This window comes from Callithrix jacchus, chromosome 5 (genome assembly GCF_049354715.1).
Source record: "Callithrix jacchus isolate 240 chromosome 5, calJac240_pri, whole genome shotgun sequence".
Classification (NCBI taxonomy): domain Eukaryota; kingdom Metazoa; phylum Chordata; class Mammalia; order Primates; family Cebidae; genus Callithrix; species Callithrix jacchus.
This window is the reverse complement of record NC_133506.1, coordinates 23,840,285-23,857,720: the sequence shown is the minus strand read 5'-3', so window position 1 is coordinate 23,857,720 and position 17,436 is coordinate 23,840,285. Positions and strand designations below refer to the sequence as shown.

Here is a 17,436-nt window from a genome sequence, read left to right as displayed (position 1 = left end):
AATTTAAAAAAGATTTTGGCCCCAAGCGTTGCTGTCTGTTAGAAAGGAGAGACAGTAAGGTACCGCTTTTTACAAGGTGTTTAGGCTGGCATGTCCCATAAGGTGCCCCTTCCCCTGTTCCTAGCCATTGCTTCTAGAATAGAGGTCCCTGTCAGGATGCCCCTCTCCACCTCGGTGGATGATACGACTTCAGAGCAATGTCTTCCCCCGCAACCCCAAATTGGTAACCTCATAAAATGAGGGACAAGAATTTAACTTACCGAATAATTTTGTGCAAACCAATTTTCCAGGAATAAATTGGTAAAGCAAAATATAATAAAAAGGTTTTTGTTTTGGGTGTATGTATGCAATATTGTAGTGCTTTGTTTAAATATATCTGTGGTGTGTATGTAAAAGTTTTGGTGTGGGTATGTGTGGCTGTGTGTGTGTGCGCGCGGCTGCATGTGTGGCTGCGTGTGGCTGTGTGCGTGTGGCTGTGTGTGGCTGTGGCTGTGTGTGCATGTGGCTGTGTGTGGCTGTGTGCACGCGGCTGTGTGTGGCTGTGTGTGTGTGGCTGCATGTGTGGCTGTGTGTGTGTGGCTGCGTGTGTGCACATGCGGCTGTGTATGTGTGGCTGTGTGTGTGTGCGCGTGGCTGTGTGTGTGTGCGCGTGGCTGTGTGGCTGTGTGTGTGTGCGCGTGGCTGTGTGGCTGTGTGTGTGTGCGTGTGGCTGTGTGTGTGACTGTCGTGTGTGTGTGAGACTGTCGTGTGTGTGTGTGACTGTCAGGGGTTGATCTTTTATATAGCTGGCCCTGATTGGAAAGTTTGTTTTATTCAATACCTTCATTATAGACAAGAAAACTGAGACACAGCAAAGGCCACAGTGGTCTTTTTGTTTTTTGCCTTTTTTTTTTTAAAGACAGTCTTTCTCTGTCACCCAGAATGGAGTGTGCACTGGCACTATCTTGGCTCACTGCACCTTCTGCCTCCAGGGTTCAAGCAATTCTCCTGCCTCAGCCTCCTGAGTACCTGGGACTACAGGTATGCACCACCATGCCCAACTAATTTTTGTATTTTAGTAGGGATGGGGTTTCGCCATGTTTGCCAGCCTGGTCTCAAACTCCTGACCTAAATTGATCTGCCCTTCTCGGCCTCCCAAAATGCTGGGATTACAGGCATGAGCCACCGTGCCTGGCCTGGAGTGGTCTTTTTGAACCATCCTATCTAAAGGTTACCCAGAGGGATCATGGTTCAGTGCTATTTCAATTTATCACTGTCGACTTAGAACTGACAAATTAGAATAAATCCTTTATTTCTTGTTTCACAACAAGGAAAGATTAAATTCAAAATTATTTTTGAAAGCAGAATGCCTTTGCATTTTTTCCCGTAATCAAATCTAAGAGCCTAAATTTCTGGAAAAACTAAAGCATTGATTAAATCTTCTTAATCCTGATGGGGCAGCTGTTTTATGGACTGTTCCAGTCTCAAACCAGCCCTCAGCATAGGAGAGTTAAAAGACAATTGTCATTTAAGAGGCGCTTGAAGAAATGGAGACTGCAAAAACTCCCCATTGGGAAGCGTACACAGAACCCCCAAAGCAGAGTGAAATGATTAAAATCAAAAAACAAAATCTTAGCAAAATATATCACAACTTAGCAAATCAGGCTAATGCTAACATGAAGCCGTTATTGGGCATTTGAAGATGAAGAAATAGTGATGAGATACCAAGCCTTCTGAATGTGGCCTGGGAGAGCTTGTGATGTTCTAGCATTGTAAAGTGGACAGAGGCTAGAGGCTTCTTGGTAAAACTGCATGCAAATAGGAATTTGCACTTGCAATAATTCAGCAAGTAGCTGTGTCTAGCAGTTATGGTGAAGACACTGGGGTCACTGGGGGTTCAGTAAGGGTTCTGTCCCCAGTTTGCATACCTCGTTCCTCTAGACTTTCAGATGTATTCTCCAAACATTTAATCCCTAAATAACATTTTTTTCCCGCTAGAGTTCCTAAATTAGATTCTCTTTCTAGAGTTCGTAAATTGAGGCCATGGCTCCTCTAGGATCTAAGTTTGGGCTCGGTCAAGTTCAGGCAGCCACCTTGCTGTGGCCTAGAAACTCCTGTAGGATCAGGCCCCTGTAGCTTTGGGATTTCACCTCTTGCTCTCTCCTTCACTCACTCTGTTCCTCCCACACCAGTTCCGTCTTTTGAACACACTAAACTAATTCCTGCTTCAGGCGCTCCGAACTTACTGCCTAGTATGCTTTTCCCCAGATACTAGCATTCAGGTCCCTGGCCAAGATGCCTCCACAGACAAAGCAATTTAAAAGAGCTACTTCAAACCTTCCTCCACCCGGTCCCTGTATCTGTGACTGCCATACACTGTCTTAAGGCACATACCATAGCCGATGTACCTACTTTATTTACTTGGTGATGGTTTGTCTTCCAGCACTGCAATGAAACCTCCATTAGGCAGGGATCTTTTCATCTTGTTCCTCACTCTGTCATTAGCACCCGGAAAGAAACTTGGTATGCATTAAATAGGTATTCATTGAATGAAAGCATGATTGCTCTGAAATTGTATGCTTAGGCAAAGTCCCTGGCTTTAAAAAGAGATTGACAACACCTGTAAGAGTCATTGAATAAATAATTAGGGTAGAAACTCTGGGGTCTTGCCACTTGTCACCAAAACATGGTCCCTTTGACATCGCTTTATAGAAATGAAGTTTCTCAGACCTCACCCCGAAAGACACAATCTAAATCTGCATTTTAACGAGATACTCAAGTGACTTGTATGCACATTAACGTTTGAGAAGTACTGCTGCCAGGCAAGTAAAATACCGACATTTTAGCTAGGGCCTCACATTCCTCATTAGGTCTTGGCTGGATACATTTTCAAGGGAAAAAACATGCCCGTTAAATACTCAAACAGAAGATATTATAAGGCTGAAAGTTTAAAATGGAGTTTTGAGTCTCTTGCGACTAAGGCAGAAGACCAGCAGGACTTGTTTTCTGGTCACAACCCTGAGGGCCAGAACAAGATCTGGTCCAGGCAGGATGAAGTGAAGAAACCAGCAGAGACAAGATGTCAAGGAAAGCGATTCTCAGCTGTCCTTTCTTTCATTAGCATAAGCCACTCCTACAGTGCCATGACAGTCACAAATGCCATGGCAACGACCTGGAAGATACTGCCCCTTTCCATGGCAATGACCCAGAAGTTACCACTCCTTTCCTAGAAAGCTCTAAATAACCTATCCCTCAATTTGCATTGAGCCTTCTCTTAATTTGCAAGTAACTGAAAGTGGGTTTAACTGGGTATAAATGCAGTTGCCGAGAGACAATACTTTGCCAACTCTGGGCAGACTATGAATTAATGCTGCTCTGCGAGGGGCAGTACTATTTACCAAAAGACTGCTGTTTACCACCAGCAGCTCCATCTTGAATTCTTTCCTGGGTGAACCCAAGAACCCTCCTGGGTTAAGCCCCAAGTTTGAAGTTTGCCTGCTCTGCATCACAACCATTTCCAGACTTACACTATCCTGTTTATCAATATAGTACTTTTGAAAACCACTGCTTGAGCCGATGATCTATTATATCCTACTTCACAGAAGTAGAAATCTGCTTTGTTAGTTCTTAACCTTGGGTGGCGATGGAATCACCAGGGGTTATAAAAATACTGAAGACTGGGTTTCATTCCTAGAGATGGATTTACTTTATCTGGGGTGTAGGTTGAACATAAGTATTTGAAAATGTCTCCCAGATGATTCTAATATGCAGCCAAAATTGAGAACCACATATTAAATAACATCTACTCCCTTCAATCATTCCTCAAAACTCACAAAGATGGGTGCCATAGGGAGAGGTCAGAAGATATTAGTTTGAGCAAAGCTTCTTTAAAGCATTGCTATCTCCTTTTTCCCTTCCCCTGCTCCCTATGGAAGCCTTACTTTTTAGAGTTTCATTGCACAGGAAAGATCTGAGAAAGTAAGCAGAGATAATGGGAATGGTGAGTGAGTTATACACAGAGGAAGGGGGAAGGCCAGGATGAACTCAGTAGTTAGACTGCAACCAGAGACATTCTTATACAGTCATAGTTTTTAACATAACTGCAGATATATCCAAAGGTAGACAGACAATCTCTATATAAAATTCCCATCATGAAAGACAAGGACAAGCTGAGGAATCAGCAGGAGGCTAAAGAAATACAACTACATGCAACACAATCCCAGATTGGATTCTTGAGCCATTATTGGAACATAAGCAAAACTTGGATGATAATATGGGATTATTTCCTGTTTTGTTTTGAGACAGGGTCTCATTCAGTTGTCCAGGCTAGAGTGTAGTGGCATCATCATAGATAATTGTAACCTCAACCTCCTGGGTTCAAGCAACCCTTCTGCCAGTAGTTGGGACTATAGGCACACCACCATTCAGCTTGTATTTTACCTTTTGTACAGACAAGATCTCACTGTTGCCCTAGCTGGTGTTAAGTGATCCTCCCACCTCTGCCTCCCCAAGTGCTGGGATTACAGGCATCAGCCATCGCACCCAGTCACATTTCCTGGTTTTGATGGTCATATTGTGGTTATGTGGGAGGGTGGTCTTGCACTTAAACACACGCTGACATATCACATAACAATGGAGAATCAGGTCAATGTAAGCATAACCTCCAGTAGCCCAGAAGCCTAGAAACATTAATAATCAGTAATCTGTAGTGTTTAGGAGAGTTCCGTGCACTATTTCTACAACTCACATATAAATTAGAAATTGTATCAAACTGAGAAACTTATCACTCTTCTGCTTGAAATTTAACAGAACATACACCCAGACTTGTATGTAAACGTTCATAACCACTTTCTTCATAATATCCTCAAATTGGAGAACCCACATGCCCATCCATTGGTGGAATTGCTGATATAAGCAACAACAGATACATTTCCAAAGCATTCCAAACAGGGCAAAACTGTTCCAACAGAAAGCAGATCTGTAATTGACTAGGCCCAAAGGTAGGAGGGAACAGATTGACTGCAGAAGGGTACAAGAGAACTTTTGGGAGAGATGGAATGCTCTGTACTTACGATTATTATATGGCTGTATACAATTGCCCCAACTCATCAAATGGATGAGTTCAACACTAACATGGTTGAACTTTACTGTATGTAAATTCTATCCCACTTTAAAACATTCTCTAAAATAGTTCCCCATTTCACTCAGAGTATAAGCAACTCCTTAAGAAGAACTACATGACCCCTCTTACTATTCACTCCCCTCATTCCCACCCCAAGTTGAGCCACCCTGGCCTTTCTGCTCCCTCTAAAACAGCCACTCAAAGCATGGCCAGGCCTGGGCGCGTGATCTGTCTGTGAAGTACTTTCAGTTCTTTTACAAGTACAGGTATCCAAGAGTAAGCAGTTAGAAAATTGATCAGCAATTGACATCACAGTAATATACAACAGCATGGTCCATTTTCTAGTAAATCACTACTATTTTACAAAAGTACAAGAGCTTGACAACTGGGTTAAAAAAGTTACTCAGAAGAGTCAGACTAAATGAGACAAAGTTACAGGAAAAATTTTTTTATGTATGCATGAATGATGTGATAATCTGTTTACATAAGTCTAAAAGTGGTCTTTCCATAGACAGTATAAATTCTAAATGATAAAGGTTTTGTTCAAGGAATACTAAAACAGGAGCACCAAAAAAGTAAGCACTGTTTTCTGTTGTTACTATTAACATGTACTATACTTGTCAAAAAAAAGTGTCCACTTCTGGAGATACTCATGATTTACACAGTAGAGGACTGAATCAGTAGCCTTAAATATAAATCAAAGGCTAAAGAAAATGGGCTTTGGAAATATTTGAACATGATGATTAAGAATTACAAAGAAGTAGCAACCTTAGCATTGGCAACTCTTTATTAATCAGCCTATTTGTCTCCCCTGGAGGTCTTTCAATAAAGAGGCTGGGTATTAACCTTGGGAACAGTTGTGCCTCATGAAAGGACATTACATGCAAAGTCTGAAGATAGTATTCCCTTTGTTTTCTCAGTAAACAGTAAGCACGGCCTTTATTTAATACTGAATGAAAAAGACTTGTGGAATCCCTACTACCAGCAAAATATGCTCATTTCTTTAAAGGATACAAAGATCAAATTTAGACACTGCCTGGGTCTCATTTTCTTCTAATACCCAGAACAATCACTGTTACCATTAATACAAGTCACCTACTAGCTTCTGTGATCTAATTCTACTTAACTTTTATTAAAATAGTTCAATGATATCATTAGCTCCTCCAAAATAACACTAGAAAAGCATCCTTTTACACAGTTTTATAAACCTTAAGATGTGTTTTAGACTAGAATAGTCATTTGATGATAGGGCAGTGGTCAACAGAGAAACCATTATATACACAGAATACAAATAAAAGTTTATTGTACAAAATTAAGGCCTTCATATTTCATAGTTCACCAAGGCTAAAGAAACACTAGTTTAAGTTCTTCACAGAAATTTCACTTTCACTCCCCCTAATCTCTAACTATTAAAATGACCCAACTAAATGTTACCAAAACAAACACATAATACCAAGTCCTTTAAAGATGACTATCCCAAATGTTATTTCTTGGCATAGGTGATCTTCATAGCATGGGATGGTGTGATCTTAAATCCCTGTAAAGCATCCCGGGCAGCTCCAGCCTGCCCATCATTTTCAAATTCAACAAAAGCAATGTCATGCCTCCCTGGTACCAGTCGTACTTCCTTGAAGCCAGGGAACCTATGAAGAAGAACAATTCATGTATACATGCAAGTACATAAATGTTTGCTTTGTGTTAAAATTTATTAAGCAACTTCCTAATACTGATCCAAGAAAAATAATCATACCCTAACTAAGAATACTGAGTAGACGGAAGAGCCTAAAATATAATGAATACCATGGAAGAACTGCAGGAATAAAGAACTAATTCTATTTTTATATTATATCAAAGCTTTCTTTGTTATATCAATTCAGAATAAAGAATTCAAAACATTAGTGGAAATCTAGCTCTTTATTTGCTAAATCAGCAAACTGGCTCCAATTCATGATTCATCCCAGACCAAATCAATGAACCTGTAAGCAATTACTGCTGGGTGATAAATGGATTCAACCCATGGAAGGGCTACTTGTCCTGTCAGGAAGCTCTCAGAAACAGACTTATTTATGAAAAAACTTACTGATTAAACAGCATGGATAACATCATCTCATTAGTCTCTTCTGGTAAGTTATTAAGGAATAAAATATAGTTTGGAGGGTAATCAGGGACCTATTAAAAAGTAAAAAGGCAAAGTTAGCTTGTAAGTTTAAACAGCATTGTAAGCTAGGCATGTGAAATCTTACTATATCAAACAAAAACAATGACAGTGGAGAAATAGAAACCTTACAGTAACTAAGTAAGGCAGACATTCAAGTCAAGACATTGAAAGTTTGGAAAATTACCAATCTCTTAAGTGTTTAACAGTATGTGAAACAATTATGTTTTAAGCATCTGGAGGTGAGTCGTCATTGGAGAATTTTGTCACCTGGATAACATAGTCAAAGATATTAACATTTGAGAAGGCCCGCAATGTCACCCCTCCGTAGCTGATTACCATACTCAGTATCACACAGATACTCATTTCCTCTGTACTATTACTACTTCTCAGCATATATATTAAAAAAAAAAAAAAAAAAAGGAACTAGAAAGATTCCACTGAGAACCATTCCTTAGGGACTTTTCGTCTACTAATTTTTGGCAAGTAAATGAGATATCCACAACATCTAGTTTACATACAAGAAACAGTAATACTCTGTTAGCTTATTAGATATTAGTCATTTGATATCTCACCCAGAGGTTATGGGAAACCAGAAAAAGGGTCTTACACGTAAGAAAAAAGCTCTGTCTTCAGGCTAGTTTCATTTAAGATAAAAGAGCAAGTGTAAAAAACAATTAGTGAACAACTCAAGGTTTAGAGGATTAAGTGCTGGCATCTGTGAACTGGACTATAAATGCTGTGGAGCCAAAAAATACAAGTAGCTTAAAACAAGAGAAAAAAAACCTCAGTGGTACAGAGAATTCTATGGATTTAAGGATCATGCCAGACTCCAGCATCTGAAAAAACAAGTATGAAACCATCAGCACACTACTGAGGCTTTCTCTATAAGGCATTTCGTGGGGAGATTTAATACAGAGTTTCCAAGACATCTGTACAAGAAGGCTTTAAAAAAAAAAGGCTGAAATACATTTGTGTTCAGGAAGTGAGAGTAAAGATAACGATAAAACTATGTGCCAGAATAATGTGTAAGTCTCCAGAAAACACTGCAGTGTTTGAACCAACTGGAAAGGAAGAGAGCCCCTGACCCTGCCAGTTACCCTCACCCACGCAACTGTGTTTGTAAAGCTTTAGGTACAGCAGAGAAAACAAAACCGTTTGCTCCCCACCCTCATAGGGTTTAAAGTCCGTCATTTTGATTCTGTCACTGATTCATTACGAAAAGCAAGAAATAAAGTCAGGTGTTGTTTTCTCCCTCTGAAAAAGAATTAAAATGTTCTTCAGGGGAGAGTTTCTAAATTACAGTGGCACACAATTTAACACACTGTGTCTTGGAGAGGAAAAAATTTTTTTTTTAGAGACATGCAAGTTGTTTTATACTACTGTTAGCATTTTTATAATCTTATTTTAAGGTGAGGACAACATGGAAAAAAAATTACCTGAGGATTTGGTGTTGAATTTCCTTGGGTATTGGCTGAATTTGGAGTTCCCTAAGCAAAAGAAATAGGGAGAGTTTAAATATCCAATCCCTCTGAAAAGGCAGCAGGTATTTATAATTTCTGCATAAAAATGACATTAATTCCAACAGGTATCCTTCTTACTCATTTAATTTTACTTTAAGAATTTATATATTAATGCTGACTCAAACATTCATGTTTTTAATTTGTCGGTTATTTTTGTTAAGGCTAGCCCTAAACTTTAAACACTGTATTATAAAATTTAACCTCTTAGCTTTAAAATTGTGGAGAAATATAAAAGAGAAAACCAAGGTCTAGTCTTACTTTTAAAAAACAACTGGACATAAGTCAATATATTTAGTAAAACTGACTTTTAATCACTTTCAATCCAGTAGTAATTACTTTTGGTTAATTTCACTTTTTTTTTTTGAGTGGGAGTCTTGTCCTTGTCACCCAGGTTGGAGTGCAATGACACAAGCTTGCCTCACTGCAACCTCCACCTCCTGGGTTCAAGCGATTCTCCTGCCTCAGCCTCCAGAGTAGCTGGGATTACAGGTATCTGCCACTACGCCTGGCTAAATTTTTTTGTATTTTCAGTAGATACAGGGTTTCACCATGTTGGCCAGGCTGGTCTCAAACTCCAGACCTCAAGTGATCTACGCAACTCAGCCTCCCAAAGTGCTGGGATTACAGGCATGAGCCACCATGCCTGACAATTAATTTCACTATCTAGTATTTCAAATTATAGTTTATATTACTGAATTGTTCAAAGAAAGGCACTTTGAGTGAAGTACTCATGATTAAAGATAATAACTACAGTATTTATAGGCAGCAAAACTTGAGAAATAAGCGAAAAGGTATTAACATATTTTAGAGAATGGAATTAAATGCCATGCAAATGTAAATAAAACTGCTTAATATAAATCTGCATATGTTAAGTTGATATTTTGTTTCTTAACACTGAATTTTGGAAGTCAACCATTCTAGCTTCTTAAAACCATCTTTTAAACACACATTTGTGCACATATACACAAGCCTAAGATTACTCCTCACATGTAAGACAAGCATCTACCAGACTTTTAACACCGATGCAAACAGGAACTTTTGTGGTCTACCTCACCTGGCCAGGCTTCTTGTTTGTGGTTGCTGCAGTCTGTTCCACAGTTTTGGCTTTTTTCTTTTCTTTTTTCTTCTCTTTGTCAGCAAAAGTGCCACGCATTTTAGATATTATATCCGAATCTGTTTTTGCATACTGTATTCGCTGTTTTAATTATTTGAAAACGAGTTACTTCTCATTATACTGAAGGATGTTTAGTCATTAATTTTGAAATTTCATTAAGCAAATACACTGCAAGCTAATTTTATATCCCTAAGAAAATGTGACAAAATATACTGAGTGCCAAATGGAAATAAACTGTGAGCTATAGGTCATCATTTAGGCAAAGTTAGATTCAACTGTGTTTATGAGATAAAAAAACCATTCATTTTCATGTGAGAAAAACAGAACTTTGAAACATATGTACCACGGTCTCTCTCCATTTAATCAAAGAACAGAGAAAACTGTGTTTAAGGGACAAATGAGTGGGCCCCGCCAGCGGGCTTTGGAATACAGAACTGTACAGATCTCCTCAGTGCCTAAGGATCTGGCTCAAGGCCAGCTATTCTAATCCAAAGGTTTTCAACAAACAACATATAAAACAAACAAAAGCAAAACTGCTCAACCTAACACCGAATTATGGCTCCAGAGCCCAGTGGAGACCAAATGCCCTTTCTCTCCAATACCCACACCCCACAGTCACAGAGTGAGCACCCAGGGATGCAATCTGGGGCAGCCTGGGAAAAAGAAAGAAAATCACTGTTCTAGACTAACCCTGTTTTACAGACAGAAGAATAGGCTCACATAACACTAGGGCTGGTATGGCAGAGCCCCCGAAGAAAAACTTTTCTGGCAAGAAAACTAGATAGAAAATTTATTTTAAAGCATTTTTAAAAAGAAGATTATTTGGATTTTTTTTTCATTAAAAAAAAATTCTAAACATAAATTTTTGCATTTAACTTTTTTGCAAAACTTTTTGGATGTACAGCTCTGAGTTTTAACACTTGAAACTGCTGTACAGCAATTCTATCACCTAAAAATCCCCTCATGCTTCCCCTTTGTTGCCCCATCCCTCCTCTTGCAAACAGTCATCTGTTCTCTGTCCCTGCTGCCTTTTCCAGAACGTCACATAAATAGGATCACACATGATGTAACCCGGAGGCTGCCTTCATTTGGCATAATGCCTTTGAGATTCACTGCTTTTAACAGCGAGTAGAATTTCATCATATTGATGTACGAGTTTGTTTTATATCACCCAACGAAGAATATTTGGGTTGTTTACAATTTTTGACGATTATGAATAAACTTGCTATAAACAGGTGTGTTTAAAAAATACACACACAGAACAACAACAACAAAAAAAGCATTGGAGAGTTGCCTTCCCCTTACCAGTGACTCTTAATAGAAGCATCAACATGTGTCAATCAGCTGTGGAATGTGTCATATGGAATGCTACTTCTAATAAAGTATAGCAGATGACTGGGAATCACTTTCCTTTGAATCCATCACCTTTACATGAAATGACTTTAGCAGTGGAATCAACTTACTAAATTTTAAAATGCTTAAAAAAAAAAAAAAAAAGAATGGAATCACAGACAGTGTACTGGACCACTTGCAGATTCCTTCCATGCTGGCATCAAGAGGCACCTCTTAGAACTGGGAGGGGTTCTAAAACTTGTCCAGGATAGCATTTCATCAACTATACTTTACATTCCAAATGCCTGGAAAGCAGGTAAAAGCTCTGATGTAGTAGGCCTGGGCAAATGTGGGATTCTCCACTTGTAACAAGCACAAAGAAGATGGTAATGTTATTGGCCTGGAGACCACACTTCGAGTAGCCCTGACCTAAAGCATTATCACATAGCTAGACTCAGCACCAATGAACTATCTGAATATTTCCGGCACAAGTTAAACTGTTACCTAGGTAGGACTGTCTGCAATCTCCAACCTCCATTTCAAGCAAACTTTTCTTCCCTGGAGCTGAAAGAATTACTGATTCTCTGATCAAAATGCAATAGTCCTACAAAGCAGTAGCTTTGTAGTTAACTGTACAAATTACCTCGTAGAAAATAGGTATGCAAAATTTTATTGCCCTGTACAACAAAAATTTGATCTTGATCTAAAGAGAATAAGAAATATTTTAAAGTAGTATGGATTAACAAAGCAGAGAATTAGTCAAAAGCAAGATCAACTCTTCCTCTTCCTTTACTTCAGCTAGAGATGACTATACTGAGAAAACAAAAGGGGAGGGAGCAACCCTCAGAATCCCATACCTCAGAATCCCAGGCTCTTTCTGGCTGGTCTGGGCTGCTGTACCACAGTGGCTCTCAGTGTGCTGATCCCTGCAAGCAACTCTGCTAGTCTTGCCATCATCTAACCAAAAGGAGACAGGCTGAAGGCTTCCACTAACTTCTGACTTGGTTCTAAGGCTTCCCTCACAACTCCCTTGACCCTTCAACCTTGTACCTGACACGAATAAATCTTCGGCGACCGGATTTGTCTGTCCTTATGATCATGACCCAGTCACCTGTGAAAATATCTGATCTCAGAAATAACTCGACTGGCTCATTTAAACCAGTGGTTCTCAACCTGAGGTAATTTGGTCTGCCGGGACACAGCTGGCACTAGCTGGGGACATTACTGGCAACCACCAGTACTGTCTGGCATCCAGTGGGGAGAGGCCGGGGATGCTGTTAAACACCCTGTAATGAAGAAGACAGCCCCTGCCGCAAAGAATCATCCACCTCAAAACGCCCAAAGTGGCAGGGCTGAGAAACCCTGGTCTGGACTAAATACCTAGGAGAGATACAAGTCCACCCACCACTTAGAAAAAGGCCAGATTTACACGTATGCCACAGCCCTCACGACAAAGCCCTGAGGAAGACGGTTCTACTTCACGAGGGCACTTTTGGCATTAACTAAATGCCCTTGAATTGGAAAGAGTAATTTTGTTCTGAGTTCCAAGTTCTAGCAAATTTTGTTCATTTCAGATCTGGTATGTTGGAGTTAAAACAGAAGAGCAACTAAAACCACAATAAGACATAAACAAGACAGCCCAAAGAACTCGATTCCCCCTCTTCTAAGATGCGGGAAATCTGGCTTTCCCTTTTTCAAGGGAAAAAATGGACCTCCCAAAATGCTTTCATATAATAATCAATCTAATACACTTTTCCCACTAATTTTTAAAAAATAATTAGTTGGCAAGGTGAGGGTGGTGCCCAACACAGCAAACAATTTCCTTTCCTCTATCTGAGTAACAGACACATGCAAACTTGTCATCTCAACTCAGCAAAATAGCTCTAAACCCTGAATGGGAAGAAACTGTGCCTCAAGTTAATGTAATTTTAGAGATATAAACTAAAACCCAGTCCCTATGCTGCTGCCAAGTGAGATGTCAATTACAGTGTTTCTTCATACTAGTACAGGCAACTGGCTGGTTTCGGGAAACACCAATTTACTAAAAATTAGATTACGTAGGAACCATCGCAGTTTCCTGGGATAGGCCTTTCCACAAAAATGGTGTCCAGTCAGCTGGGAAGTGATGGGAAAAGGAGAGCTGGATAGAGGATGAGAAGAACTTGCTCTAGAAACAGGAAAAAAAGGTGCTCAGACCTGAATTAAGCATCGTGGTATAAAACAGGGGTCCTCAAACTACTGTCTGTAGCCAACACTGCCTGTCCTTATCTGTGACTGCTCTTGCTGCTATAAAAGTTGACTGAGTAGCTGCAACACAGATTATCTGGCTGGCAAAGCCTAAGATATTTACTATCTGGTTCTTTACAGAAAGTTTGCTGACTTGCATTATTAAAAAAAAAAAAAAATCACAATACTAGCCATTAAGGTTAGTTGACAACTCCCGACGCTGCCATATTACTATAACTTGGATGAACAATTAAACTTTCTGTGCCTGCTTCTTCATCTGTAAAATGAAGGGATTACATCAGTGATCTGTACCACACTCTGTAAGCCAACCCTGCCCATGGCCAGCGTTAGCATGGCCTACATGAATTTGTTTTTTTTTTTTTTTTTTGATAATGTTAAAGGGTTGTTAAAAAACATTAAGCACAGAAAAGAATAGGTAACAGAAACCATATATGGCCTACAAAGCCTAAAATATTATGCACTTCTTTTTTGTTGTTGTTGCTAATCAATAAGAGCTTGTCACATTGCTCAGGTTGGCCTTGAACTCATAGCCCCGCCTCCTCAAGTGCCAGGACAACTGGCCAGAGCCACCGCGGCTCCCTATGTACTTCTTTACAGTTTTTGTTGATGCCTGCATTAGACCAAAGTACATCCAGTTTGTTTACATTTCAGAGGTGGTAAAACTGACCACGGGAACAGAGCCAGTTAAGAGTATGAGAATGAACACCCAGCTCCTCTAAACCCTGGGCCTTAGCTCTTTGTCCAACACTCCAAATCCACACCCAAGGCACTGGGTATTCACTCACACATACAGAACCCCTTGCTTCCCTCTGTGATCACCCTTATCTGATCCTCTATTATCTCTGACTTACACCAAGGACCTCCTAATTGAGTTTCTCACTTCCTTTCTGTCCCTCCGCCAATGTGATCTTCATCCTGCAGCTACATGTGAATCTCATTATGTCATTCCTGAGTTTAAAACTCTCCATGAATAACAAGTTCATTTCCATTGTTATTCCTTAATCTTATGAGTTTAACCCTATAATTTTTCTTTCAATCATTGTTTCTTCTAGACTGTATAGCTTCTGACATATAGTATTTCACTATTAGCATTTTCTAAAACTTCAGACTGAATTTCCTCTTTGACTCATGGCTTTTATAATGTTTTACAAGTTTATAAACAGGTTTCAAGTCTTCCAGGTTATTATTAATTTGTAACTTTTTGAGATAAGAATATTGCCTAGACTGCCATTTATAAAAACATTCTACAACTCAATGTATTTTGTTTTTGCCCATCTGAACTGTTGTAAATTAAACTCTACAGCTACTGTTTTTCTATAAAAATACGTAAAACCAAGACATACATAATTAAAAGCAGAAAGCAACAGCCACAATTTCAAGCATATTTGCAAATCGACTCTACCATTAGTATCATTAGTTTCTTGATTAAAGGGAAAATAATAGGATTAGCTTACCATTGGTTTACCATAAAATGGAAATCCTTGTAACTGTCTCAAAGCATTCGTGGATGAGCCCAGTTCCTTAAAGATGACAAAGGCCTGCCCCCTCATCTTCATGGTCTTTAAAGCCACAATGTCCACGACATGACCAAACTGAGAAAACAGGGCATAGAGGGATCTCTTCAATTCTGTCCAAAGTAGAAAAGAAACAAGTCACTGGTGAATCAAATAATGACAAGTCTTCAAAGTATACTCTATTGAGTTGCTAACACCATTCACTTATGTATACAGTTATATTAATATTTATAAAAAACATATACTATTCCCATTGGCTGTATGAAACCATTATAGCTATGAGTAGCAACAGACTGAACACAGTGTCAGTTCCTATCTATTTTTGTTTTTTAAAAGCCTTCCCATCCTTACAGGAAATGGGATAAACCATTATTTCAGGCACTAAGATGATGAGGTGAGAGGTTTTCAGGCAGTACGATTTTTAAGACAGTAGTAAATAAACACATTTTAGTTGTGAACAAGTATTTTAAAAAGCACTTACCTTCCTTTTTAATTTTGTCATTCATATTGTTGATATAAATTGTATGATTTGGTCTGATATCCATGTTTGCGTTAAATTCTTCAAAAACAGTAAGTAATCTGTTACAAAAAAGAAAGATTAAATTATACTGGACTGTAGCATAAGGACACAACACAAGAATTATTAACTTTTCACTTCTCTTTCAATTCCCAATTGTCAGAAAATGTCAGTTTGGCTGTAATCTTTATTGTATCTCCAGCACCCACTAGCCCTTCCTTTCATACAAAAGAACAGTGTCTCATGCTCAAAACTTGGGGCACCAATACCTAGCCAGATTTTTGTAACAATATTTAATTCAACACATTTATTTTTACACTTACTTTTCGCTTATGACAAGTGATACTGACTTTCCGCCTGCTCGATGAAACAATTTAAAAATACAGATTTGAAGAAAAATGACAAAGTAGCAAATGTACACCCAGTAAAAATCATAAGATTAGACATTAATGAAGCTTGCCAACTTCATGCCAATTTCATGGGTGCACTTATAAAGTCCTTCCATACCTATCACTTAATTTGTATCTCCAAGCTATCTGGATTCCAAGGTTACCTCTAACCGACCTAAAAGAAGGGAGCTCAATGAGAGCAGTATGGCATGACTGTTAAACTCAGATTCTAGTGCCAGCCAGATGTGAAGTGAAATCCTATTTATGCTCCTTACTATCTGTTTGCCTGAGGAAAGTTCCTTAATCCCTCATGTCATCAGTGAAACGAGAACGGTAACAGAACCTACCCAACAGAACTCAGAAGACTAAATGAGTTCTAGCACGTTCTGCATCAGCGGTAAGCACTTAGGAGTAATTATTAACAGCTATTACCAGTTAAGGGACTTGCCTAAGGTCACACAGCTAATAAGCATTAGGCCTGGAAATTCAGCCCTTGCTTTCTCTACATTTTTCTCATCTACCACACAATTGCATTTTCCACATTGTTTTTACTTGCAAAGTGTGAACTTGCTTGATTTCCTTGTGTACCCCAAAGTTTCTTTATCTCACAAATATTTACAGAGCATCCACTGTATATGAACAGCACTGGACGATTGACAAGGTAAGAGCCTACAAGCGGGGCTACGGAAACGCTCCTCAAAACCTTGCGACCCCCTAAATCGAAATCTGGAGAAGGGGCAGGAGTCGCAAAGGAGACGACGAAAGGGAAGTGATTGAGGCAGAGGTCAAACCGAAGGTAGGGGAAGAAAGGGGAGGTTCCTGCAGGGTCTCCCGCGAAGTTTGAACATAACCTTGATTGCTACAGGGCCTCTCTGAATTACCCGCCACTACCAAAAGGGAGCCGCTGGAAGACACCTGAAAGCTCAGTGAACGGCCCACGCCTCGCAAAAGCAGATGGACATGAATTATCCTTTACTTCGTACGCGCAAGCCTCCCACCTCTCTAGACACAAGCACCTTCGCCCAAAGCCCCGGCAAGAAGTCCAAGGGAGCAAAGACGCGATGCCCGGCCCCAGCCAGTCACGCGCGTCAGTCTCCATCCCTTCTCGCCCCTAAGACAGAACCCCGGGGCAAACGCGTCCCCACCTCAGCTTTACGCTTCGTCCGCTCCCAGCTGCAACAGGGGAAAAGAAAGGCAGAGGAGTCAGGAGAACAGAAAGAGCAAGGAGGTAGAAGGCGCAGGAACCCACCTAAGGCGTACGCCGTCCCTCGTTAGATCTAACAGCAGGAAACGGAGCCAGGCACCGGAAGTAACGTTGCCAGGCTCCTCAATCGAGCGTCGACAAGTCTAGAAGCCGAGCACGGAGTCGATCGATGCTTCCGGCTCTCTGGCGGCCAAGGCTGGGAATCTCTCTGCGCTTGCGTAATGCCTGGAGGGCAGGAGATGAGTTCGGAAGTGGGAATGGGGAAAGATAGCAGGGTTGTGGGGACCGTGCTGCGAGGAAATAGGGAAGGGAATGAATAATTTCCCGTACCACGACCCTG

General features: G+C 40.0%; 1 protein-coding gene across 2 annotated transcripts; it reads right to left on the bottom strand.

Annotated features, from left to right (window-relative positions):
• Positions 1 to 5,536: 5,536 nt before the first annotated feature.
• SNRPB2 (small nuclear ribonucleoprotein polypeptide B2) lies at positions 5,537 to 17,197 on the bottom strand. Of its 2 annotated transcripts, none has more exons than XM_002747463.7 (7): positions 17,038 to 17,197; positions 15,468 to 15,565; positions 14,927 to 15,099; positions 9,834 to 9,974; positions 8,696 to 8,746; positions 7,182 to 7,270; positions 5,537 to 6,744 (listed from the first exon to the last, which is right to left on the bottom strand). In XM_002747463.7, the coding sequence occupies exons 2-7, from the start codon at positions 15,529 to 15,531 to the stop codon at positions 6,585 to 6,587; spliced, it is 678 nt and encodes a 225-aa protein (XP_002747509.1). In that variant the 5' UTR covers positions 15,532 to 15,565; positions 17,038 to 17,197; the 3' UTR covers positions 5,537 to 6,584. The 2 variants fall into 2 exon arrangements, with proteins under 2 accessions (XP_002747509.1, XP_002747510.1); XM_002747464.7 differs by having other exon boundaries at positions 17,142 to 17,197.
• Positions 17,198 to 17,436: the final 239 nt, after the last annotated feature.

Excerpts from the sequence above, each read along its gene's own strand:
- SNRPB2 (XM_002747463.7), bottom strand. The coding sequence starts at position 15,531 with ATGGATATCAGACCAAATCATACAATTTATATCAACAATATGAATGAC. Across the intron at positions 9,975-14,926 it reads CATTTTATGGTAAACCAATG|CGAATACAGTATGCAAAAAC; the intron begins GTAAGCTAATCC and ends TAATTAAAACAG. Across the intron at positions 8,747-9,833 it reads CAAACAAGAAGCCTGGCCAG|GGAACTCCAAATTCAGCCAA; the intron begins GTGAGGTAGACC and ends TCTTTTGCTTAG.